Below are 16318 nucleotides of genomic sequence, written 5' to 3'. Positions count from 1 at the left end.
TTATAGACAGATCTGTGCAACTCCTAAACAATCCATGCAAATTCATGCATTTTCATTTCACTCCTAGAAAATGTTAGTTTCTAGATCAAACATAGAGCATCCTGAAGTACAGAACTAGGGGCATTCTAAAAGTTAATTTGCAAAGTATTGACTGGAATTCCAGTTGCTTTTTTTTTTTCTTATTTCAATAGTCAGGATCTCAGGTCAGCTCACAAATGCCTTTTAATGGAAATGTAACTGAAATAATCCCCCTGATGCTTCTAATGAACAAAAATCCTTAAGTCTCATACCTTCTCCTGGAAAAAGTAAGCAAAGAAAGAAGAAATAAGATATTCTTGGAAAGCCTATGGGAAAGGTTTCTCTGAGAAGGTTGAGGCCTCCAGTGGCTTCCATGACAAGATCCAGGAGGCTATTTGGAAAAGGCTTGTCAGGAAGAAAGGGCACCAGCAGGAGGGGGCTGAAAATAAGGGAGCCCTCTAGTAAAATTTGGATATATAGAGTGTAATCAGGCTTAGTTCTCTCTTCCTCTAAAACCATATTATTGAACTATGTATCCTTTGATAACCTGATGGAAACTACAGATTCTTTTCTTAATATGTAAGCATAGTCCAGGTGCAGTGCCTCACTTTGGGAGGCTGAGGCAGGCGGATCACCTGAGATCGGGAGTTCGAGACCAACCTGACCAACATGGAGAAACCCCATCTCCAATAAAAATACAAAATTAACTGGGCGTGATGGCGCATGCCTGTAATCCCAGCTACTCAGGAGGCTAAGGCAGAAGAATCGTTTGAACCCAGGAGGCGAAGGTTGCGGTGAGCTAAGATCAGGCCATTGCACTCCACTCTGGGCAACAAGAACGAAACTCCATCTCCAAACTAAAAGTAACCATATATTCACATAATTTTCATAAGAATTTAGGGAATTCAAACCCCAGGTTAAGAAACACATTTTTAGGTTAAAATATTTGCCTATTTTAAACAATGAGGGCAGAGAATTTGAGTTAAAACCATTTCTTCCTAACCCCTAAAGTGTTTAACCAAACAAATGCTCTGTTATTACCTTACACTGTACAATTGTTATGAACAGAACAAAACAAAAAACACAACCAGTTAGCTTGTTCCCAAACACCCACACAGAAAACAAAAGAACACTAGTTAGTCATGGAAAAAACCTTACCCTAAGATTCCAACTAGCATTAAAAACCAAGAATGAATAGGCAGTTCTTTTCCAGAGGAATGCAGCACTATGGCATAATAGATGAAGCACTAGTTCTCTCCCTGGCTCTGTCATTAGTTAGCTACATGACTTTAGATAAATTGCTTCATCTCTCTCGGTGGCAAGAAAGAGTTAGTTTGTACCCCTTAGATTCCTTCCATCTCTAAAAATCTATGATCAGGAAAGCATTTTTGTGAAAACTTTGTTATGACTGGAAAAAACTACAAAATAATTTGACTTAATTTCCTGTATTATTCATATGAGAATGCCTGTATTGTGGTATTTTGGAAGACCAGTTTTTCATAGTGTGAATGAAGAATGTTTCTTTGTATTAAATAATTTCAGTCTTGAATAATACCCATTACAGTAAAACTGCTTCCAAACACAGAATTTGGACACATCTTTGATATTCATTATATTTACTATACAGTAATTTATAAAGCAAAAGCTACTTTTAAATGCTGTATTTGTTTGTCTTGACAAACAGCATGTATGGGGAGGGAAGAAAGGGGAAGCCTCAGGTTGGCTGAGTAGTTTCTTTATCCACAACTATTTTCTTAGTATTTTTACCTTAGACCAACATTCAGTTCATTAATGCTTAAATTTTCATCTATAACATAAAGGAAGAGCTATTTCACTCTTGACTAGAAAAATACAAAGATTCAGCATCTCAACAACTCCATTCAGCTTGCTGTGGGTTACTTCTGTGCAAAATACACAGAAATTCTTTCACTGAAAATGAGAAGTGGAAAGATGGTAAGAGTTATATATAAAAAATATTGACAGAGTCTAAAGTAGAGTGGAAGAACAAAAGTTGGACAAAGGAAGACTTAGCAGAGGAGCCCCTCCTCTGCTCTCTCTGCTCACTTCACAGAGCTATTTTGAGGAGTAAATGTGAGCACCTGTCACCCAGCATGCACTCGGTTCTCGGGTATTATTATTTTTCATCAATACTTTTCAGTTAACCCTCTCTTTGTTCTTAAAATATCCTTTTACTTGCAATTGAGGAACTAAATAGTACCAAAGGAATCATATAGTACAAGCCTTTAATGAGAATGATTGAGACCCAGAGATGGGAAGGGGCTTGCCCAAGGGCACACATTTTTATCTATGACCGCATTTGATTCCCAAAACAATTCTGTTAGTTACTATTACTCCTGACTTTTCTATTTTATAGAAGAGGAAACCAAAAATCAAAGAAAACAAGTGGAAAATCTATGTACGACACCTGATTCTCAAACTCTAGCAGAAAAATATAAACTATAAGACAGGATCCAGGAATGAGAATACAAACAAACACACATGGTAACAAAGATGAAGAATGCCTCTCTCAGACTCATCAGTGTACTAAACACACGCAAGGAAAAAAAAAAATGGTTCACTCAAAGACAGGTTAACAGAAATTTTCCAAACTAAAACACACACACACACACACAGAGACAGAGAGAGAGAGAGAGAGAGAGAGAGAGAGAGAGAGAGAGAGAGGGAGGGAGAGAGAAATATTTAAAAACTAGAATAGATACAAGTACGTGATGAGGAAAGACGTTCCTTCTTTGCCGCGTTTAATGTCGACATTCCAGAAAATGTCGACATTACTCTGAAGGGACGCACAGTTATCGTGAAGGGCCCCAGAGGAACCCTGCGGAAGGACTTCAATCACGTCAATGTAGAACTCAGTCTTCTTGGAAAGAAAAAAAAGAGGCTCCGGGTTGACAAATGGTGGGGTAACCGAAAGGAACTGGAATTGGCTACCGTTCGGACTCTTTGTAGTCATGTACAGAACATGATCAAGGGTGTTACGCTGGGCTTCCGTTGCAAGATAAGGTCTGTGTACGCTCACTTCCCCATCAACGTCGTTATCCAGGAGAATGGGTCTCTTGTTGAAATCCGAAATTTCTTGGGTGAAAAATACATCCGCAGGGTTTGAATGAGACCGGGTGTTGCTTGTTCAGTATCTCAAGCCCAGAAAGATGAATTAATCCTTGAAGGAAATGACATTGAGCTTGTTTCAAATTCAGCGGCTTTGATTCAGCAAGCTGCAACAGTTAAAAACAAGGATATCTGGAAATTTTTGGATGGTATCTGTGTCTCTGAAAAAGGAACTGTTCAGCAGGCTGATGAGTAAGACCTTAGAGTTGTCCAGCTACAGAAACAAGATGCCTATCATAGCTAAGACCTACTTGTGATACTTAAATGATGCAATAAAAGACCTATTAATTTTGGGGGGGAAAAACAGAATAGACCATCAAGAACAAATGATGTGGCAAATGTGTAATTGAAATCCAAGAAGAAGACAGAATGAGGCAGAGAAAATATTTGAAAAAATAATGACTGGAAATTTTCCAAAATAATGAAAGAAATCAAAACAGATCCAAGAAGTTCAGAGAATCCGAAGCAGGATAAATGTAACACACAAACACATACCCCCTACACATACTATACTCAAACCCTTGAAAACCAAAGATACAAAGATCTTGAAGGCAGCCAAAGGGGTAAAAAAAGACACATTACATATAGAAAAACAAAGATTACAACAGCCTTCTTGTTAGAAACTATGCAAAGTAGAAAACTACAGAGTGACATCTTTAATTCACTGAAAGGAAAATGAAAAAAAACAAAAACAAAAAACTACCAACCCCAAATTCTATGCTGACAGAAGATATCTCTCAGACATGAAGACTTTTCAGACCAAAAAAAATGACAGAATTTATTAGCCACAGATCTGAACTGTAAGAAATGTTAAGGAAAGTTCTTCAGGCACAAGGAATTGATACCAGACAAACTTGGGGATACGAAAGAAAGATTTAAAGATTTCCAAAAATGGGTAAAACAAAGGTTTGAGATTTTCCATAATAAAAAGTTTTTAATGTTTAAAAATAAGTGTGTGAATATATTCTTATAACAATATCCACATTACATGCTTTTTTTGCACATGTATACAAGGTTAATAATCTAGAAGGCAGAATTACAATTTCTAATACTACTACTGGAGAATTAAGGAACAATTCTAAAACAGACCACAGCTGGCATATACCTCGTTTGTGCTATATTTATATCCTTAAACTTAGGGAGGAACAATGTGTAACACCTTCATATGCCTTCCCACATTTTGTACTGCACAGATATCTAATTTTTTAGCTTCCATGGTATCTCTTATAGAAGTCATAGTACTATCGTGTCTTAGACTTCGCATTCACTATGAGCTCTAATAACTAAACCTAAAGCTTTCTAGTGAATTTGATATGCTATAGTAAAGGTGTGTATGTTTCAGTAAATACACCTATAAAATGTTTTAACCTAAATTTCCATGTTACTGCAAATACAGATATAGTTGAGGAAACATTTGTGAGATCTGTTGAAATTATCTCATAAACTTTTGCAGATTAAGTTCCAAGGCAAACATTAAAATGATATTTCAGTGTCTAAAATAGAATGTTTTGTGCCCCAAAACATTCTAAAAATTCTTGGTAGTTATGATGGAGAAATAAGAAATACTGCACCTAGAAATGTTTAGTAGTAAACAAATAGAACATAAGTTGCTTTAAAAAAAAAATCAGTCATTTCTCACTTCATATCAAGATGTTTTTATACACTAAAGATTTTGTGACTCCAGTTAGGAAGAGGCCTTCAGCCTCAGAAATGAGGAAAAATATCTTCCTCTGTTTTCTGACAATTACTGTATAGGGCTTTATTTACTAAGCTATTGGAATAATATTTTCATGTAGCTGTCACTGGTGAGATCCCTACTAACAATGAGTTAAGTACTATCTGGTCACATATATCTAGAGTTGCTGCAACTCGGAATTTCTCACAGGCTAAATGACTACATGTTCCTTTGGCATTCCCCCAGAGTAAGACAGAGAACTGCATTCTCCGACATTCAAAGCAACAATAAAAAGCAGCCTCGGAGGCTGGTCCTGAGGAAGAGAAGCAAGCGGTATACGGGCAGGGTTAAGTCTACAAAAAAATAAGGGACCAACCATTACAGATTCCAATACCATTTGGGCTGTCCATTTCACAACTACAGCACCACCCATATTCTTGTATTTTTTCTAATCAATTGGGAGGCTTAAAAGTATTAATTACTAACAAAGTACTGAAGCTTAGAAATTTAAGTACAATCAAGAGTATCCTTCTGACAAGGTTATCAACATATGCCTGTGTTCTTATGGTCACTAGTAAGGAGAGTTAAGCTGGCAGGCCAGGAATCCCATATAACCTGAAGACTACACCTCAGGACAAGCATAGGAATATTAAACTTCATGTTTGCCTAGATCTTTGCAGCACAGATCCATCACGGCTACTTTTCCCAGATTCTGACAAAGAAGTCAACTATACCTAGCAAAGCCAAAGCAAGCTAAGATGTACTCTCATCCAGCATGGATTCCAAAATGTGTCCTTGGGTTGAATTGATTAATTGTTGAGTAATCAACCCCTCCCCCAGTTTTTCATTTTAACATCAGAGTCTTCACTTCCTGAGTTAGGGGACCATCTCCAAAACAGTCCCACAGTTCCAGCAGCTCTGCCGTAGTTCTCATGAACCTAACTACTCCCTGACACACCTCAAATGTCACTACAATAGTCACTGAATACATCCATCTCCAAGGTCACCACTGCATAGACATTCATGCAATTCAAGTGTGTGTGGCAAACATGGGTCTGTGAAGACTTTATTTTGCTCCTGCCAGTTTTACACAGAAACCTCCAGTATTAAAGATGAATAGTTGTACACTCAGAATCTTTAAAGCTCCCTCCAAGGACATACTGCTTCATTAAATTCCCCAATATGCTTTTATTTGCACGGAGTGGTAACAAAAGAATACAAGAGCTGATGTATATCATTTTTGCCAGAGTTTTCAATAGAGTGAGCAGACCTGATGAAGTTGAGTAGCAATAAACTATAGAGGCTCTAGCCTTCTGTTCATAGCATCTGCAAATAAAATCTTATAATAGGATTTTGAAAGACATTGCGTGTCCTTTGGGAAGGCTCTGTCAAGGATCTGAAGTGCATAACTACTTACAGTTACCATAAGTAATCTGTTTCATTTGCTAAGCCTGATGACAGCAATTCATTACGGAAAGGTAAAACTAAAAGCATGATTTTAACAGACAGTTAAAGATAATAAGATACACTGCATGGAAAGATACAGGATTCTGTGCCCAACTGCTTTTCTTAGTTCATGAACTTTATGCTAAATCACAAACATCCATCCATTTAAGGAGAAAGGGGGAAATGGCGACCAGAGCTGCTTTTTAAGTTAGGTATTTACACAGTGATAGATCACAGAGAGATAAATTGCCAATGACTTCATTCTTCCTACAACTCCCCTAAAAAATAATTGTGGGCCTGTTATACAGATGTCCCACTTGCATCAGACTTCTGAATGACTGTCTTTCTTGCATGCAACCACATAATAATTACTAGGCAGAGGCCAAGTTAATCCTGCTCTGCAACATAGCTAATAACATATTTTAGCTCTATTAATTTAGAAACAATCAAAATTATACAGACAAGCCTTGCCTGCAATCCTCAAACCATATCTCTAACTCGTCTTTCTTCTGAATCAGTGATAAGCAACCTTTATAATTTAAAATTACTATTTAATTTTTTAAATTATAGTTTTCATGGGCTTCATTTTTTTCCCATCACATCCTATAAAGGTCAGAATTTCTTCAGTACCTGATGATACAAAGACTGATAGACCAAAGCTCTACTTTCCACCTCCCATCTGCTACAGAACAGTTTCCAGACTGTTAATAGGTATATTGACTTTTCTTGCTTTGCTGTAACCATTTTTTAAAATCTCACACATATGCAATTATAAGATTCTTACTCCAATCTTGCTCCCTTTCCACAGTGGAACAGATAGAAACTGACTTACAGGCTGGGCACGGTGGCTCATGCCTGTCTATAATCCCAGCACTTTGGGAGGCCGAGATGGATCACCTGAGGTCAGGAGTTCAAGACCAGCCTGGCCAACAGAGTGAAACCCTGTCTCCACTAAAAACACACAAAAAAATTAGCCAGGGGTAGTGGCGGGCACCTGTAATCGCAGATACTCAGGAGGCTGAGGCAAGAGAATCGCTTGAACCTGGGAAGCGGAGGTTGCAGTGAGCTGATATTGTGTCATTGCACTCCAGCTTGGGTGATAGAGCAAAACTCCATCTCAAAAAATAAAAAAAAAAAGAACTGACTTATAGAGAAGTAACATGAAGATTACACTGATCATAACATAGCAAATGGGAGGGCAGAATTTGGCAAATTAATGTTCTAAATCAAAATTATGTATTGTCTTTGCCAATTAAGATGTTTTCAGTTCACAGGGGTCGTGCACTGAAACAAATATGTGTTCAGTCCTATGGCACTGGGATAAAACTCTTAAGTGAACCAAATACCTACAGGCGGGACCCATAAGGTAAATTGGGTTCCCTTCCTTTGTGTTCCTACAGCACACTCTGTATATACACAGTATTTACATTAATTATCACAGTAATTATCATTCCATATTATAATTATTTATGTTTTCCCAGGTGATGACCTTTTTGATGGTAAGTGTAACATGTCTATTTTTTGTTTAACCCAAGGATTAACATTGTTTATAGAAAACACTCAAATATTCTTCAAATGAAAACCTAGTCCATGCAAAACAATGTGTTCAGAAGCTTCCTCTAAATGGTTGAATATATAATGTTCAGTCTTCCCACTCTATTGCCTACTTGGCGACAGGGACTTGGTTTTGTTAACTCTTACGTCACCAGTAGTTACAGCAGCTAGCACATAAGGTCTCTTACCATTAGAGTGGCATCACGTTAGAACAGACCACCTTACTGCTTCTCTTACATGAGATTATTTACCCAAAAAGTATTCTATTGCATCATAAGTGGACTTCTTCTCCCACAGGTATTATATGGTATGTTTCTTGTTAATGGATTATATGAGAAAAATTAATCCCATTTTAAATAAGTTTTGGAAATGTGGGTTAATGAAGTCTAGTCTTTCAAGCAGGATTTCTTTGAGCCTTTACTGTAAGATTCTCCAAAACATATTTGGTCACACACCCATTGAGAGAAGTAGATGCAGACAATGCCAACCTCTCATTATATTTCTAAAAATCAGAGAATAAGAGTTTATAGTTAGGATGCTACTCCCGCTGAAAAACTTTCAGAAGGCTGACAACATTGGTTAAGACTACGCTGTAACTGAAAGCAATATAAATTGGTTAACCACTTTTAGAAAGTAATTTGGCAATACATTTTAGAAGCCCAAGGAAATAATCCAAAATATTAAAATAGGGTCCAGACATGGTGGCTCATGCCTATAGTCCTAGTACTTTGGGAGACTGAGGCGAAAGGATCGCTTAATCCCAGGGGTTTGGGACTAGCCTGCGCAACATAGACCTTGTCTCTACAAATAATTAAAAAATTAACCAGGCATGGTGGCATACACCTGTGGTTCTAGCTACCTGGGAGGCTGAGGTAGTAGAATCATTTGAGCCCAGGTGGTAGAGGCTGCAATGAGCCGGGATCACACACTGCACCCTGGCCAGGGCGACAGAGCGAGACCCCATCTCAAAACAAAAAACAAACAAACAAAAAACACATTAAAATAGCTTTACATGTTCGATGCAATGCTATTATGAGAAAAAAATTGTTTGAACATTTATAGAATGTTTGAACTATTAATAGGAAATAGTTAAATATACAACTGGGATATTAAGCAGTCATAAAAATAATTATGAAGACTATATAGTAACATAAAAATGATAATAAACAGTTATGTTAGAAACATGGTTTGCAATTGTATCTATGCTCTGATTATACAAATATGCAAAAGAGAATATGTAAATATGTAAGCAATGGAAAGGCATGATGCAATTTTTAAGTAGTTTGATCTATAATGCATTTTTCTCATTCTGATTTCCATTAATGCTTTTTAATAATGAAAGAAATAACAAATATATATATTAGCTCCCATTTATCCAGATTATGCTTTTTCTACTTCCTCATTATATCACCTATAAAAAGATACAGGATCAAAACCACCAGAAAATGTTTAAGTCATTTTATCTAACATTTACTGATGGGAGATCAGAATACTTCAAACTTCCTTAGAAAGCTGTATGCTGAGAATCACCTAGGTAGGAGCAAGATTTATCCTGAAGAATGCAGGAAAACTGGCAGTTTAGAGAGGTAAACTGGTGTGGAGAGGGAAAGAAACACAAACTTGGGCTTGAATTCTAGCTAGTTTTCTAAATAGGAGTATGATCAGCTGAACTGACCTCCCTACCTGCAAGGAAAGAACCACCACCCTATACCATGTATTGTTTTCAGCATACACTATTTTAAGTTCCTAGAACCAGGCCCTAAATCATTGTAAACCTCCTTTCCCAATTGCCTACAGGGAAAATCTTCCCTTAAAGCACTTAAAAAAGTGAGTTCCCAAAAATATTCATCTCAAACATCTTTAAGTTGTTCCCATATTGTACATATTACAAAATGTGTGCTTGAAAATTGAAAAACTAGTTGTAAGGGAAACACAACCAGAAGAAACGAACGAGTGCACAGTTTTATAGAAAATTGTGGAAAGAAACAATTAGTAACTTTCAAATGACAATACAATGAGAAAAACTGAATTCCCTTTTTTATAGCTTAAACTTTCCACAGCTTTATTGAGGTATAATTGAGTAGTAAAAAGTATATATATTTAAGGTGTACAACATGATGTTTTGATATACATATACACTGTGAAGTCCTAAAGTTTTAAAGAAAGTTGAGGGAAACTTCAATTCTGAAACCCATAATCAACCAAACTATTAAAAATCCATTCATTCGATAAATAATTTATTATCACACGAAAGGAACTGTGCTGGAGCTTAAGAGATTCAGCTACTTTACTTTCAACTTTCTGCTGTTTTCTTAGTAATTTACCTTTCCCATCTCTGGGTTCTACCTTTTCTGTCCTCCCTTTTATATTTTATTTTATTTATTTTTTAGAGATAGAATCCTCCTCTGTCACCCAGGTTGCAAAGCAGTTACACAATCATAGCTCACTGCAGCCTCAAACTCCTGGGCTCAAATAATCCTCCCACCTTAGCCTCCTGAGTAGTTAAGACTACAAGTGTGCACTGCCATCCCTGGCTGGTATTTTTATTTTTTGTAGAGATAGGGTCTTGTTTATGTTGCCCAGGCTGGTCTCAAACTCCTGGTGTTAAGTCATCCTCCTGTCCTGTCCTCTCAAAGTGCTGGGATTACAGGCATGAGCCACTATGCTTGGTTGTCCTCCCTTTTAGAACACAACCCACTTGAGTTCATAATTGAGGGTTGCCAAATGATAGGAAAAACTGCACACATTAAGGTAGAAAAAGGTTATAGAGCAATCATAATTAAGAATATTACCAAAATGATGTTTTAGACAAGTACTTAAAGTGACTGTGTAACACTAAATCATAATACTATACAGAGATAGATATTAGCTAATATTATTGAGCATATTCCATGTGCCAGATATTTTGCCTATATTAACCCATTTATTCTTCAGAACAAGTGTTATGAAGTTGACAGTGTTATTGTTCCCATTTTACTGATGAGAAAACTGAGGCAAATAGGGGTTAAGTAATATCCCCAAGTTAAATGGTCAGTAAGTACTACAGCAGGAATGTGAACCAGACAGTTGGGCTCCAGGACCCATGATACTTTCCTCTGCTCTGTTTACTGTGGTTAGCATATTCTGTGTAGACATTGTGAAATGAACTACGTGGAAAAAAGGAGGGAAAAGAGGAAAATGAGAGGCATAAGAATTGCAGTAAAAATACCACAGTACATTCTGTATCTATCTGTCTGTCTGTCTGTCTGTCTGTCTATTTATCTATCTTAATTATTTGAGACAGAGTCTCACTCTGTTGCCCAGGCTGGAGTGCAGTGGCATGATCTTGGCTCACTGCAATCTCCACCTCCCAGGTTCATGTGATTCTCACACCTCAGCCTCCCAAGTAGCTGGCACAGGCATGCACCATCATATATGGCTAATTTTGTGTTTTTAGGTAGAGACGGGGTTTTACCATGTTAGCCAGGCTGATAAATTATTTTTTTTACATGGATAACTTTCTTACAGGAAAATTATAGGTCATAACCAAGAATAACATGTTATTAACATATTTTTGTCTTTTGATTTCAAAGGTAGTTTTCAAATGTCCAAATATTACTCTTGATATTTGAAGAAAACACCTGCAGTGATATTTAACAGGTAGAAACAAACTGTGGTTTCCTCCTCACCATCTGTAATTCCACCTAAATTCTGTAAAACACCTGATTGTATTTCAAAAACAATAATATCTAAAGTGCTACTTTGCTATTAAAAAAAATCACATATAATGTCCATCAACCGATGAGTGATTAAACACAATACGGTACAACTATACCACAGAATATAATTTTGCAATAAAAATGAAGTAGTGATACATGCTACAATATAAATGAACCTTGAAAAGATTCTAAGTGAAAGAAACCAGGCACAAAGCCCATATATTATATAATTCAATTTATATGAAATATCCAGATAAGGCAAATATACAGAGACAGAAAGTGGGAGTGGAGGGAAAATGATGAATGACTGCTAATGGGTATGGGGTTTACTTTGGGATGATAAAAATGTTCTAAAACTGATTGTGGTTGTGGTTTTACAACTCTGTGAACACACCAAAAATCATTTTTATGGTACATGAATTGTATCTCAATAAATTTGTTATGTGTATTAAAGAAATCACATTAAAACACTTCAAAAGGTCCACAATGGCCACTTCACATGCAGAGTTCTGCTGACTTCATGACAGACTCCATATGAACACTTTTCATATAGCTATCACATCAGACATAGAAGACAAAAGCAGAAGCTCTTTAACTAATGTAAAGACTTGGGTAATAATGAAATTTGATGAATGAAAGCATATTTCTGAGAAATGAGAAGTTACTAGAATTACTAGATAAGGTGCTGATTTTCAATCCCTCTGTAGGCAACACAAGGGGAAAGGGTAATAATGTTGCAGAGAACTAAAATATAATATAAAATAGATCTCAGAAAAATCATCTTAAAGAGACCAAAGGACTCATGTGACAAGGAAAAACCAGACTGCAACATAAACACAGTTACAGAAAGATAGCACGTCTCAGGGCCAAGCGTGGTGGCTCATGCCTATAATCCCAGCACTTTGGGAGGCTGAGGTGGGAGGATTGCTTGAGCTCAGAGGTCAAGACCAGCCTGGGCAACATAGTGAGACTCCCATCTCTTAAAAAAAATTTTTTTTAAAGAAAGACTGTATTTGTCAGAAAATAGGAAATGGATAGGGTAGGAAGATACATAGCTACTATTTATTTAGCACCTATCAGATGCCAGGACTTGTACCTGGGTAGTTATAGTGAAAAATAAAAGTCTGAGAGATAAACCTTGATACTGCTCTCCTAAACTGTGTTGGGGAATGGGTGGTAGGAGAGTGAACTCTGGCACCTAGCCTCTCATGCAGATGTGCTTTTATTGCTGAATAGACAATTCAGGCCACTGAGCTGTGGCTGTGCCATGAGTCATCCAACCTACTCCCCTTCATGTGATTCCACGTCATCAGGCAACCTTCTGACTGTCCTCTTGCCTCCCGCAGGTTGACAAGTGTAGTGCACAACATAACTAGAGAGCTATAGAAAAATAAGGCAATAGAGCAATGGAGGTTATTGCATTTACAGACAATTGGGAAAAATATATACAGACTAAGCTGTTAACACTGGTTATCTCATGAGGTGGAATGAGAAAGGACTCATACATATTGGGACTGGATTTTAGAAAAATAACCATACTATTTTTCTATTAAGAATAAATGTAGACCAGGCACGGTGGCTCATGCCTATAATGCGAGCACTTTGGGAGGCCGAGGCAGGTGGATCACAAGGTCAAGAGATCGAGACCATCCTGGTCAACATGGTGAAACCCCGTCTCTACTAAGAATACAAAAATTAGCTGGGCATGGTGGCGCGTGCCTGTAGTCCCAGCTACTCAGGAGGCTGAGGCAGGAGAATTGCTTGAACCCAGGAGGCGGAGGTTGCGGTGAGCCGAGATCATGCCATTGCACTCCAGTCTGGGTAACAAGAGCGAAACTCCAGCTCAAAAAAAAAAAGAATAAATGTAATAGTTCTTAGTAATAATTTGGCTTTACTTTCATACTTACCAAACTGACTGAAAATTTCCGGTTTGCCTGTCGATTGATTCTTCAAAAAATTCGCCTTCTGAATTGATAGATGAGCCTTATGATATAGTTTTACATGAATTCTACATTAACAGAAGGGTATACTCTAGATCTAGCAAAATTGAGTTCTGAGTCTCCAAAGCCCCAGGGCTTGGTGGATTCTAAGGTCAATGACACTTAGTACAGCCTCTTCACAGCCATCAGCGGGCCTTCCTTGGTAAAATTTAAACCACCCAAGTACTCCCCATTCAAATTCTATAAGCAGAAAATATTAAAGAACTACAATTTAGACCACTTTCAGAGAACTTCTCCCAGCATTTCAGTATAATTTACAAATAAGCAGCTCTTGATCTGATGGCCTGCCTTACTATCTCTGGATACAACAAGGTTGTTTCTCCACAATCAACCAACCTCCAGCACCCTCTCCATGCCCCAGAATAGATCAGAACCATGGAGGAAGTCCTCAGAACATCAGAGCACTGAGTTTAACCTGGCCCTACAATTTGGGTCCAAAGTCCAACTAAACTCCCACCTCCGGCCCAGGGTTTAAAATTAAAGGCTGGAGTACCCTGCAGCAGGGACCACTGAAAGTGCACTGACATTTCAGCATCAGATAACCAGCTGGCCTTCAGCTACCCCTAAGTATGACCCGTGGGTTATCTCCAAGTGACTCCTGAATCTGAAGATGATACATTGTCACAAAACCCCCAAATCCTCCTTCTTTGCAAATTCCAACTAGTAAAAAATCAAGACCTGCCAGGCATGGTGACTCTCGCCTGTAATCCCAGCATTGTGGGAGGCCAAGGTGGGCAGATCATGAGGTCAGGAGCTCAAGAGCAGCCTGGCCAACATGGTAAAACCTGTCTCTACCAAAAATACAAAAGTTAGCTGGGCGTGGTGGCGCACACCTGTAATCCTAGCTATTCAGGAGACTGAGGCAGGAGAATTGCTTGAACCCAGGAGGTGGAGGTTGCAGTAAGCCAAGATCACACCACTGCACTCCAGCCTGGGTAACAAAGCAAGACTCCGTCTCAAAAAAAAAAAAAAATTAAGACCCAATCTATTATTAAGAAGGAAGTAGAAAAGAAAATAATACAGATGACCCAAACATCAAATTGACAGTCTGATTAGAAGACTATTACAGTCCTTTCCAACTCTGAGATTCAATGGTTCCAAGATCAGCGAACATCCTTAAGAAAACAACGAGACAGAAAATTAATAAGGATATCCAGGACTTCAACTCAGATCCGGAACAAGTAAACTCAATAAATATTTATAGAGTTCTCCATTTTAAATACACAAAATATTGATCGGCCATTATTAATACCCATTTTTAGAATGAAGCAATATTCCTGTTCTCTCTCCCTTTTTCTTCCTCTCCCTCTTTTTTTTACTTTTCAACATCCTAGTTTCTCACCTCTACTCAATACATTCCTCTGAGCACCTGATTCCTTGTGATTCTCCCATCCCACTGAAATCTCCAATCCATTAAAAAAGTAAAAAAATAAAAAATAAATTAAAAAAAAAAAAGAAAACATACAGACACACCAGAGGCTGAGTTAAAGAAAACCAGCTAAGGAGCTAAAGTGATTAAAGAAAAACTCACATAAAAATATTAGACACACCCAAATAAGTGAGGGGGAACACTGAATCATCAAATTAATAGCTCTGCAAATGAGAGATATACTAAGCTTGTTCTTAAAACCAAGAAATATGAATGCTAATGAACCTAACCTGAATAAGTAAATGCTCTAAAAACACAGGCATCTATAAACTTCCACACCCAATGAGTCATTAAGACATTGCACTTGTAAGAAACTATTGTTGTCCATCTAACTCCAAAGCCAGGTCCCAAGCTCATTCAGACCTTGACTGGTTTGTATACAATTATGGCAATTCATCTCGCCCAGCAGCCAGTCTTCTATGTGTCTGTTACAGCTACTTTTCTCACAGTGTAACATTAATCTTTATTAATCCCACAAAAGTAACTATTTTCTTCTCTCTTCAGTCTCTGCACCCCATCCCACCCCATGTCAATTGTTTCTTTCTGTACGGCCCTAAGCAATGATTCTCAATCACAGGCTTCAAATAACTATACAACTTGAATAATATGGCTCCCAAATTCACAAAGTCTTCATTTCTCTGAAACCCAGTTAAATCCTGCTTCTTTCCACAAAGTCCACCCAAGAATAAGCTGATCTTCCACTAGAACCACAGATGCAATCACAAAGGAACAACCCATTTTAAGATGGCACATGTAAGCCTGGGTTACCAAATGACCAGCTAGTAGTCATCCTCTGTGGAATAAAAAGGGCAAACCCTTGATGGAAGCCCTGTGTCAACCAACAAACATGTTACAAGTCCCCAAGCCTCTACATCTTCAAACCTCCTTCCTGACGATATGTCTGCCTGGCCACTATGAGATACATCCTTTACTACAAGGTATCACCTGAGTCATCACTCCTAGATACAACCCTTCATGCACTCACATACTACCATTGCCTCTATGAATCATCTTTCTGGTGACCACATTTATGAAAACTGTTATAGGCAATAATTAAACAATGTCAAAAAGATAGTTTAAAAAAAAAAAAAGAAAAAGAGAGAAGGAATATAAGCACCCCACCAAGGAAGAGAGTAAAACACATGTGACACTGCTGAGAGTATCACAGCTTTCAGAAAGAGAAGAAGCCACCAGAGGATCATCTCTGTTCTGGTCCAGAGCATCTGCCTAGCCACACCTCACTACTTAGTCTTCAGCCATTGTATGACTTTGTTCCTAAAGAAGTTGCTCCCAGGGTAAGCCCTAGCCACTCTACAGGGATTTCTCTACTGGAGAAATAAATCCCTCCATGTGCAGGTCCAGTTTCCTGTCA

The 16318-nt window shown here is 37.8% G+C and overlaps 1 protein-coding gene across 11 annotated transcripts in view; it reads right to left on the bottom strand.

Moving 5' to 3' along the window:
• SLC44A1 (solute carrier family 44 member 1) overlaps window positions 1–16318 on the bottom strand; it is a 189483-nt gene that overhangs the window by 137867 nt on the left and 35298 nt on the right. For 4 of the 11 annotated variants that reach the window (XM_054258503.2, XM_035253678.3, XM_054258500.2 and 1 more), the window contains exon 1: window positions 2739–3192. The exons of 5 other annotated variants lie outside the window; for them this stretch is intronic. In XM_054258503.2, coding sequence (XP_054114478.1) covers window positions 2739–2989 — 251 coding nt within the window. In that variant the 5' untranslated portion in view covers window positions 2990–3192. Of the gene's footprint in view, window positions 1–2738; window positions 3193–16318 lie in introns of those variants that run through there. 2 more of the 11 variants (XM_078373695.1, XM_078373719.1) reach the window with 1 other exon arrangement.

Source organism: Callithrix jacchus, chromosome 1, assembly GCF_049354715.1.
Source record: "Callithrix jacchus isolate 240 chromosome 1, calJac240_pri, whole genome shotgun sequence".
NCBI lineage: Eukaryota > Metazoa > Chordata > Mammalia > Primates > Cebidae > Callithrix > Callithrix jacchus.
This window is presented reverse-complemented; position numbering and strand designations above follow the sequence as displayed.